We start from the raw sequence: 10,474 nt of genomic DNA, 5'->3' as shown, positions 1-10,474 counted from the left end.
GATCCAATCCACATGATTCCATCAGTAAATCCTCAGGGACGGCTGCCGCACCGCTTCAGATTCACCGGCAGACGCGGCTCGTTTGTCTTTATAACCGGAATAACTCTGATCTGAATGTAAACAGCTACGACAGCTTGTATTCAGATTAGCGGCTGAACTCTGACCTTTCCGCTGACGGCTGATCCGAGCCAATAGGAGCTCACGTGTCCCTTTCACAGCCTACAGCGGCCAACGAGAGCCGGCGCTGTGAGGAAGGGCCGGCCCCCGTTATTTCCCGGGTAGGCCGAGCCAATAGAGCCGATGACTGGCGCTTCCTGTAGCCAATAAGATTCTGCAAATAACGACATCCAGCTTTAAGGAGGAAGTTCATGATCTACCAGCAGAAACACACGTCTGCGTGGAGCTGCCTGCTGATACGGAGCGACGCAGCAGCCGCCGCCTGCCGACCAGGGGGCGGGGCTGATTTAGAAAAAACACGCTGAGACAGACGCTCAGAAAAACCTGCGGACAGCAGACATTTTTCATGGTGTTGGTGTGAAGTTTAAACTTGTTCTTCTCATTTTCAATCTAGTTTAAACTGATATTAATCAGTTCCAGTAGCCCAAAACCAGAAAGATGCTCCAGATGGTCAAGAACTAGATTCAGTTTACTGTGGATCTGCCTGAAGAGGCGTTTGGCCTGAATGCTAAGAGGTTATGTTAAAACCTTACAACATGACTCAGAATGACAGAATCACAGCGGTATGAACGTTAAAACGATCTTACAGCTGTGGGTCTCTGCTGTGTTGGCTGCAGTGGTCGCCCCCTGCTGCCAGTCGACATCTACACAGCTGATTTCTCACCTCAAAACTTCTCAGTAGTGGATTTAGTGATGAAATAATGTAGGAAAATGGTAAGAAACGTTCTGTCACCGGTCTCTCTTTCAGCTTCTTTCCGCCCCTCGCTTGAATGCCGACATGAATGCTGGGATATCATCAACTTTACACAAGTTACCAACCGATGCGTCCTGGGTAAAATGGGCGTGTCAAGAAAACTTCCAGGAATTATTTTAATCGTTCTTGCCAAAATGCAAACTTTGGGACTAGTTTAAAGACTAGACTCGTTTAAAATTTTAAGACACCAGAACCAGGACCCTTAAAGTGATACTGAAACAAATAGAGTACTTGTTTCGATGCCTTGCATAAAATGCCGCCTGTTTAAAGTTGGTTGGTAGCTTATTATTATTTTTATTGTTGCTGTGGACAAGCAAAGTGATCTATTTTATTTTTCTTGGATCAATAAACTGAACTGAAAGATCTCTTTTTCCTTTAGTGGTGAGACGCAAACCTCCGAAAAGACGACAGTCACAAGAATAAAACGAGAAAGCGGTTTGTTTAAACAAGTCACTACACTGAAGATACAGCTAGAGGAAAGAGAGGCTGCAGGTCCGGCCCATCAAACCAGCTGAAGCAGCCGCAGGCTCCGTCAGGAAAAGCAGCCGATCGCTGATCGCTCGGTGACACGCGGGGGCGGGGCTAGACTCTCACCTGCTACAAAGTCATTTAAACCAAGTTCACATGACCCCGGACTCGCTCCAAAAGTCCACCGAGTCCGTCTGCGTCGCTGCTGCCGGAGCTGATCGCAGCCGCTCTACTAAATGTTTCTGCTCGGACCAGAAGAGCTGCAGTGCGTCCAGGAAGCGTCCCAGCGTCAAGCAGCGCAGAGCAGATGAACCGGGCAGGAAGTCACGTTTATCAACAATAAACACAGTTAAATCAGACAAAAAAGAAAAGAATTAACTACGTAGCTACTTAATCACGGTAGAAGCACAAAAAGCCAGCACTAATCACCAAATCAACAAGATCTAAACATGTCGGCAAAGTCCGGCAGGTAAAACGCTCTTATTCTGAAATGCCGTCAAGACGGGAAATGATGCACAGAGAGCTGTGAAGAATGTAGAAGCACAAAAAGGACACACCGTATTAAAGACAAGTGGTTACCGTGGGGCAGGCTGCACGCTGCGCTGCCTGCAAAACTATACAAGTAGTGATTATTTTCCGTGATCTGGTTACAAAAAGTATCGATTGAAGTTCTGGTTTGACTGGAGACGTTTCGATTCTACTCGATACCGAGCGGTTTTGGTCGATACCGTAAAAGGTACCGAGTAGCGATGTCCGTCCCTGATTGGGAACACAGATTGGTTACTGCTGCTTCTTCTACTGTCGGTAAAGGGGTCACTGTCCAGGCTCTGCAGGAACCATAGATTAGTGATGACTGGCTTTAAGTTTTCACTGCAGCATTTTAAACACATTGAGAAAACAGCGTCCGCTCAGATGTTAATGTGTGTGTGTTTGCAGGAGAGTGTGTGTTGTCTGTCACGCCCAGAGAGAAGGCTGATGGGATGGAGCTCAACTTCCAGCAGGTACACACACAGGAAAACACACTTTCAAAATAAAGTTCAAGACTGTTTTACCTGTGAAGCAACAAATAACCTGTGTGTGTGTCAGAACATGAGCGATGCCATGGCGGTGCTCCCGAAGCTGTCCACAGGTCTGGATGTGAACGTTCGTTTCACCGGAGTGACGGACTTCGAATACACACCCGAGTGTATCGTGTTCGACCTGCTGGACATCCCGCTGTACCACGGCTGGCTGGTCGACCCGCAGGTACACCGTGTGTGTGTGTGTGTGTGTGTGACCTCAGTGAGTAACTTTATTGATAAAGCACGCCGTCACAAAAGAACAAAGGTCCTTTGATGAAGAGGAATCGAGATCTGTGTCACGGGAGACCTTTTGGAGGACCTGAAGCTCTGCAGCAGCGTTTTGGATCCAGGCTTGCTGGGGGGCTGCTCTACGAAGGGAGTTGAACCTGCTCAGAGTGAACTCAGGGTGAACAAACTCTGACCGCTACAGCGGAGTTAAACTACGACGGTGGATCAGATGTCGGTTAGTCGAGTCGGTGTGAAGTTAACTGGAGTTGGTGCGCGTTCGCATAAAAGCGGCGTGTTTTTCCAGAAGAATGCAGGTTGATAGTTTGTCAGGACGTGAGTTTAAAGACACGTTAGCGGCTAAATCTAATATCGCAGCGGCCGGTGAAGCCAGGGAGGCTTGTTGGCATCACATGGAGTAAATCTGTAATTCTCTGTAGTATTTAGTGTCATCTGGACTCTTTATGTGTAATATGATTTAAGATGTAAAGATAAAACAGCACATAAGGTCTGTTGTGATAGAGACAGTTGGAGCCTGAGGGGAGGGGGAACAATTTCAAAGATTAATGTGGTAGATTTACGAGAAACTAATAATCACAAATCTACATGATAAAAACCTGAATATTTTTTCTGACATCTTATTTATACATATATGAGAGAAACGCTCTGAAAAATAGTGAGCATTTGTACTTTTTCTTTTCTTTTCAAGGAACCTCATGGCTTCACTTTGCAGGGCTGCAACATCACAACCACACGTCCGCCGTGTGTTATGCATGCAGCGGGAAATTATATTAGACTGTCGGATTTAGCAGTGAGGAAATATCGTGAGTTTAGCCCACAACTCTGTTATCATGCACCTCAGAGACTTTACCGTGAATCGGGCGTATTCAGAAGAAAACACCAGAGTCATTTAGATTTTTTACTTTAATTTCAGGAAATTTCTGATTTTTGTTCTTGTCAATTTGCCACTTTCATCAAGGATTGTTTTTTCAGGGTTTATTAACTCCCACCCTGGCTCCGGGTTTTTTGGACACGTAAAATAGTCAATCTAAATATGTGAAAACAGCCTACAGATGGGCTCCATCTCAGAAACCGTCCCGTTATTTAATTAGATCTCCTCCATAAAATCCCAGCTCGCTGTGTGACCGTGATGCTGATGTGTTCAGAATAACTTCATTTCAGCCGCAGTGGAACAAGTCAGGATGGAATCTGAAGGTATTTTATGAAGCGGCGTGTATTAATACTGAGGACAGATTCAATTCAATGGTCAACCTGGGTTAACACCTATCCCCCTTTCGTTGGTCCAGAATCAGGACCAGGACCTCAGAGACTGGAGGGAGCAGGAGGAAGAACCTGTGGCTGCTGTACTTGGGACGGCAACGTGAAAACTTTATTATCATTTAACATTTTATCTCCAATAATTCTCATGCAGAGACCCAAACCACATGTCTGAAAACCGCCTGACTTCCTGTTTGTGGCCGTCTGCTCCAAGCCCATTGGCTCCTACTGAAGACCTAGATATTTAAAGAATAACTCACAAACCTATAGTTTATGGTAATTTGCTAAAACAGCTGCTTGCTGTAGTTTTGCTAAACAAACAAGAGGACAATTGTTGGGGACTAAGTAGAAAATCACCTCATCTATAATGTTATAATGTTGGATGTTCATGTTAAACATGGACAAAGATTCAAATAATGAGGTTAAAGTATTTAAAAGAAATCCCTGTGAGTAAAAACCTCATGTTCTGTTCTGAACGCTCTGTGTTCAACGGCTTTTTCTCAATCTGTGTTCTTGTGAAACGTCATCAGTCGCAGCCAAAGTACTGTTCCAGTTCAAAAGTCCGCATCCAGTACAGTCAAACACCCGGATCTGTTCTCGCTCCGCCCCTTTATCCGAGCCTGCATCGGTGGTGACTTGTGTGGACTTCCGATAGCCAGAAATCCCAGAATGCATTTCGCTGCCAAAAAGTGGAAATGTCAGAGGAGAAAACTCACAACTGTAACTTATAATTCTGCAGTTCTTGCGTCACATATAGTAGTTTTAAGAGTTTTTTTATGCGGGAATATAGTTTTTATAGCTGATTTCTGAAGACGGAGCTGATTTAAAAAATTGCTATGACGTTGTCGGAGATGTGAGGTCCCGCCCGCTAACGGGTCCGGCCGTCATCAAGTCCGCTGCAGTTCCAATTGCTGAATGACGGACTGCGAGCTCCCGTTCCTGGGAGTTTGTACTCCCGAGCCGAACTTGCCAAGTCCGAGCTTTAAACAACAGAAGTCCGAGCTTGGCGAACTCGCCCAGGAGCCAGACGGAGCCGCCGTTCCATATACGGTCATGTGCTCCCACACTGACGGCACGGCAACGCTCAGTCTGCCTGTTCCGCCCAGCGACAACAACAGCCTGGTAACATGCTTCAGGGCTTGGCCAATCAGAAGACAGTGGGGGGGCCTTAAAGAGACAGGAGCATCTACAGCTTGTTTCAGACAGAGGCTGAAATGAAGGCCTGCATGAGGAGCCAGGATAAGACAGAAAATTATTTTTTTGAGCATTGAATCATGCAAAGCTGCCGTACAGGAGCCACAGAGCTACAATATAGGACTGCAAAAGCAGTTTAATAGGTCTCCTTTAAATGTGCGCGAGTTAGGCGTCCAACGCTGCGATCGCGTTGTGTTAAACTGTACTTAAGTCTGAGAGTGTAGGCAACACAACAACAAACTGATGTTTACTGTGATTGATGATCTGTCTGCTGAAAGAGCAACCTGCTGCTGACAGCTGCCTGGAAGGAAGGAAATCAGAGTAAAAATGTATTAAGTAATTTATTAATTATCAATGATTTATTATCAGACAGTGAGCAGGTTTTTTATTTTCTTCCTCTCATTTATGTGTCTGTGTGTTCAGAGTCCAGAGATGGTGGCTGCTGTGGGGAAACTGAGTTACAACCAGCTGGTGGAGAAAATCATCGACTACAAACACTCTGCTGAAAGCAGCCGAGTCAGTGAAGGTAACACACACCTGTGTGCTGTTTGAAGGCACCAAATATTGATTTAGATGTTTCTTCTGTTCACTCACGTTGCGTTGCATTAAGTATTCTTAATTCACAGCGTTTTCCCACACCGGCAGTGAACCAGCCTCCCTTTGTAACCTCTAGGTCTGGTGGCGGAGCAGTTCCTGGAGTCGACGGCGACCCAGCTGTCGTATCACGGCCTGTGTGAACTCAACACGACGGCCAAAGAGGGAGAGATCTCCGTGTTCTTCAGAAACAACCACTTCAGTACAATGATCAAACACAAGGTAAATTTGCATCGTGTTTATCACGTGAGTTTGCCCGCTGGACTAGACGCAGCGTTCACTCACAACGCGACACCGTGAATAAACACAACCTGCCATTTCCACAGTTGTATGAACCCAAAATAAAGATGTAGCTGTGACTAATACTGCCCTGAAATATGGACAATATGATGCTGATTTGTTAATCATCTGAATTCATGCTTTGTCAGGTCTGTTAGCAAGATGAGAAGCTAACAACTTTTAAAACCGTTGTTTTCTGAATGGAGTTTGGTTTGATCAGGGCTATGCTAACTTGTTCACAGTAAAGTACTTCAGCTTCCTGTCTTTCTTTTCTCCCAGCAGCCCCCTGTTGTGTTGCTCTGCATAAATTAGCCGAGTCAGTGAACTCTTTCAAGTCCTTTCTTAAAATGTACTTTTTGTTTTACTCTTGTTTTAGTTGTATTTTATTTTATTTATGTATTATATTTACTTTTAACATGTATTTTAGTGTTTTCTTGATTTTTAGCGGGTCTTTTGTTTTTATTTGTTTTATTATCTTTGCACTCGTTAAAGCCGCGCCGTCTCTCTCAGGGTCACCTGTACTTGTTGGTATTAAAGCCGCGCCGTCTCTCTCAGGGTCACCTGTACTTGTTGGTATTAAAGCCGCGCCGTCTCTCTCAGGGTCACCTGTACTTGTTGGTATTAAAGCCGCGCCGTCTCTCTCAGGGTCACCTGTACTTGTTGGTATTAAAGCCGCGCCGTCTCTCTCAGGGTCACCTGTACTTGTTGGTATTAAAGCCGCGCCGTCTGTCTCAGGGTCACCTGTACTTGTTGGTATTAAAGCCACGCCGTCTGTCTCAGGGTCACCTGTACTTGTTGGTATTAAAGCCGCGCCGTCTGTCTCTCTCAGGGTCACCTGTACTTGTTGGTCACGGATCAGGGCTTCCTGCAGGAGGAGGGTTTGGTCTGGGAGTCTCTTCATAACGTCGAGGGAGATGGGAACTTCTGCGACTCCGACTTCAGACTGTGTCATCCTCCTCAGAGAGCTCCGCCCGCCGCCACCCTGCCGCCCACCGCCCAGGAGCAGCAGAGACAGATTGACCAGGTGAGTCCGTCCAGGTGTCGCTAACAGAGCTGAGTGGATCAGCCAATTGTGAGTCACTGATTGATCTTGTTGTTGGTGTTAGGACTACCTGGTGGCGGTGTCCCTGCAGCAGCAGCAGGGCGGGGCCCCGGGGCCCCTCAGTGACCTGGAGTTGGCCCGACAGCTCCAACAGGAGGAATACCAGCAGCAGCAGCAACTCCAGCAGCAGCAGCAGCAGCAGCAGCAGCAGCAGCAGCAGCTGCAGCAGCAGGGACCAGGGCAGGCAGCACAGCAGGTAGCCGACTACTCGGGACACGGCAGCACTGACGGCACGCTGTAAAATACTCCGAGACTGACGTCGTTGTGTCTTTGTGTTTCCAGGTCAGAGGTCAGGGGTCACAGCAGGGCGGGGCCAGGAGAAGAGACAAGGACTCAGACTGTGTCCTCCTATAGACTCCTCATCTTCTACCAACCACCAAACTCCCTGAGTCCAGTCTGTCTGCAGCGGGGAGGACACGCACACACATGCACACGCACACACACTCAGCTCGATGCCAAACCCCAGTGCTTTTGTTAAACAGTTCGTTTCAGACGGGATTCCAGGTTTTGGAAAGTTTGTAAATTTGTAAGAAATAACTGTTGAGTCTGGTGGAACACGCACGCTGCTCACACGCCAGTCTTTATACAGGGATTATAATCTGACACTGACGGCTTCACTACTGGTCAATAAATCATCATTAATCAGCTGTAAAACATTAATAATAATAATAATAATAATAACTTGGCAGATTGGGAAAAAATACTCGAGTTGAGAGCTGAAACGATGCAGTCTGCAGTTTTAAATGTTGATCCAGAAGCCCTGCAGCTGAAGGTCAGAGGTCAAAAAAAGAGTAAGTGTCCTGCTAGAGGATGAACAGCAGCCGAAACCTGACCTGAATCATGGCTAATAACTGATCTGTAAAGCAGGAAGTGATTTACTAACCATTAATAAAGCCGTTGGTTACAACTTCTGACTTATTAGGAAGTGGATCCGTGAAACGATGAAAGGAAACTGCTGAAAAATCTGTTAACTTAAAGTGTGTTTTACTGACCTGAGCGACATGAAAGTGTCTTTTCTGACGGGACCAGTTTCACCAGAAGACGCCACGTCACAGGTTCAGGACGCGTCTCAATAAAATACTATCAACGTTCAAAATGTCCGACACACGACCTCCTCTGGTGAAAGCGATCCTTTCCTATAATCAGCTTCACTGCAGATGAAACTTTAAAGCTCGAGGTCGGCAGAGACCAACACGGGTCAACCGTTACGGTTCCTAAAATCCAGGAGTCCGCACCAAAGTCCATACAGATTACCACTGCTTTTTTACCAGCAGGGTTTGAATTAATTTAGAAAATAAGCTCTGAAGTCCAATAAAGTTTTTTCCAGTGATTAAAATGACAACTGGAAAGGTTCTCATGCTGTTTTAAAAAAACAACAACTGATATTCATTATTGATGCTGCAGCATTTGAGTAAATCCCCGACACAGACACAGTAACTTTCTAATAATTTTACTCCAATGGATTTACCTTGAATGAGGGCTGTAATTGTGTACCGAGTATAAGGGCAACGTTTGGTGATTACATGTCACTCTAAAATTATGAAATGTGTGATAATTACAGGGTATCTTTGCTGCCAATATGAACCTTTTATGTGACATTTTGCCAAATGTGAAGACATTTTTTCTACAAAAACAAACATGAAATCTGCCCAAACATCACCCACTCAGGAACATTTAAAATGATGATTTAAACAATCAATACCTGATCCCAGAACGAGCCGACGACCACAAAGAGTGTGACGATGCGTTCACTGCCAACTTTCAGTACTCGTCAGTCTCATGTTTGATACCCGGTTCATGTAAAACGTTACTGCGGAGCTTATTTTCTTCATTTATCACAAAATCCAGAGCAGAATTTGCATTTATACGGAAGCCCGAACCAGCCAGGGAAATAAACAAATACCGGAAATGACAAAAATAAAAATACTCTTGGTATCTCAAAAGTATCCTGATTGACTTATTTTGTCCTAATTTTAACTTAAAACTTTGTATTATTGTCTTATATTTATGACTCAGTATCTGATCATTTTGATCAAATTCCAGTCTAACATTTGTCTTTTCTCATGTTTATGACTTAAAATCACATAATAAAGTCAGAAATACAAAGTAGAGTTTGAGTTATTAGGCACAAAATTATAAGACACTTAGTTATAAATATGAAATAAGCCAAAATCTTGAGTCAGAATTTTAACTTGTTTCTCATATTTATGACTTAATATCTCGTAATTTTGACTTTCTACATCATAATTTTGAGGCACAAAGTCAGAAATACAAAGTAAGGATTTTGAGTTATTAGGTCAAAATTATAAGATACATAGTCAAAAATTTCAACTTTTTGTCCTCCTATTTATGACTCCATTACTGAATTCCAGTCATACATTTGTCTTTTCCCATATTTGTCCTAGTACCTCGAAATTGTGACCTGTTAACATAATTTTTTTTAATTTTGACATGTTGACTCAGAATTATGACTTGTTAGTAAATGTTGACTTTCTATCTCATACTTGTGATTTACCATGACCATTTAATTTTTGGCGTTTCTAACGGTTCATCTTAAAGGGCCTCCGTACGTTTAAATCTGCTGCGTGAGTAAAAACATTCTGGATCGACTCAAACGCGTCGTGACTTCATCCCTCTGGTGCTGTCGGCACGTAAAAAAGCACATTTTGGACTGAAACCGCGTTGTAACTGCTGATGCTCAGATGTTTAATGAACAGTTCAGACCTGGCGTCAAGATGTTTCCTCTTCAAGTGCTCTGAAGATCCAGGAACCCAGAGTCCTGATTTAAAACGACTTATTTAAAGCCACGTAGAATGAAACGGTTAAACGTCTTAAACTGAGCACTTAAAACTTTCCCATCATGCCTCTGAGTGTTCGGGGCGTCGCCGGTACTTCCTGTTGTCGTCCGGTGTTTTTAACAGTTTGTTTCTTTGGTGTGTCTCTTGCTGTCGGACCGCTGCCACGCTCTGTTTAAGCTTTCTATTTAATTTGTCAAGATGTCAAATTATCAGTAAAAACAAAACCAAACTATCTCGTGTCGACTTGTTTATTTGGTTGTTGTTGTTGTTTTCTGTTGGGTTACTGTGTGTGTATATATATATATATATATATATACCTTCTGTTACCTCAGCGGCTGCAGAAGCCAAAAAAGAACAAAAGTGTTAAAAGTTTTCAGATGTTAGTAAGTAAAAATGTTTATATTTAAAATCAGTCAGAATTATTATTCTACTACTGTTACTACTACTGTTACTACTACTGCTACTACTACTGTTACTACTACAGTCTTTACTGCTGCTACTATTACTACTGTTACAGTCTACTACTACTGTTACTACTACTGTT

The 10,474-nt window shown here is 44.1% G+C and overlaps 1 protein-coding gene across 4 annotated transcripts in view; it reads left to right on the top strand.

Annotated features, from left to right (window-relative positions):
• The window catches only part of mindy1 (MINDY lysine 48 deubiquitinase 1), a 29,462-nt gene extending 19,300 nt beyond the window's left edge, over positions 1-10,162 (top strand). For all 4 annotated transcript variants that reach the window (XM_046058830.1, XM_046058831.1, XM_046058829.1 and 1 more), the window contains 7 exons: positions 2,336-2,400; positions 2,486-2,644; positions 5,581-5,683; positions 5,831-5,973; positions 6,860-7,054; positions 7,137-7,328; positions 7,415-10,162. In XM_046058830.1, coding sequence (XP_045914786.1) covers positions 2,336-2,400; positions 2,486-2,644; positions 5,581-5,683; positions 5,831-5,973; positions 6,860-7,054; positions 7,137-7,328; positions 7,415-7,486 — 929 coding nt within the window. In that variant the 3' untranslated portion in view covers positions 7,487-10,162. The remainder of the gene's footprint in view (positions 1-2,335; positions 2,401-2,485; positions 2,645-5,580; positions 5,684-5,830; positions 5,974-6,859; positions 7,055-7,136; positions 7,329-7,414) is intronic.
• The last annotated feature ends 312 nt before the right edge of the window (positions 10,163-10,474 follow it).

This window comes from Micropterus dolomieu, linkage group LG09 (genome assembly GCF_021292245.1).
Source record: "Micropterus dolomieu isolate WLL.071019.BEF.003 ecotype Adirondacks linkage group LG09, ASM2129224v1, whole genome shotgun sequence".
Taxonomy (NCBI): Eukaryota; Metazoa; Chordata; class Actinopteri; order Centrarchiformes; family Centrarchidae; genus Micropterus; species Micropterus dolomieu.
The sequence above is the reverse complement of the archived record's forward strand: the minus strand, read 5'-3'. Positions and strand labels throughout refer to the sequence as shown.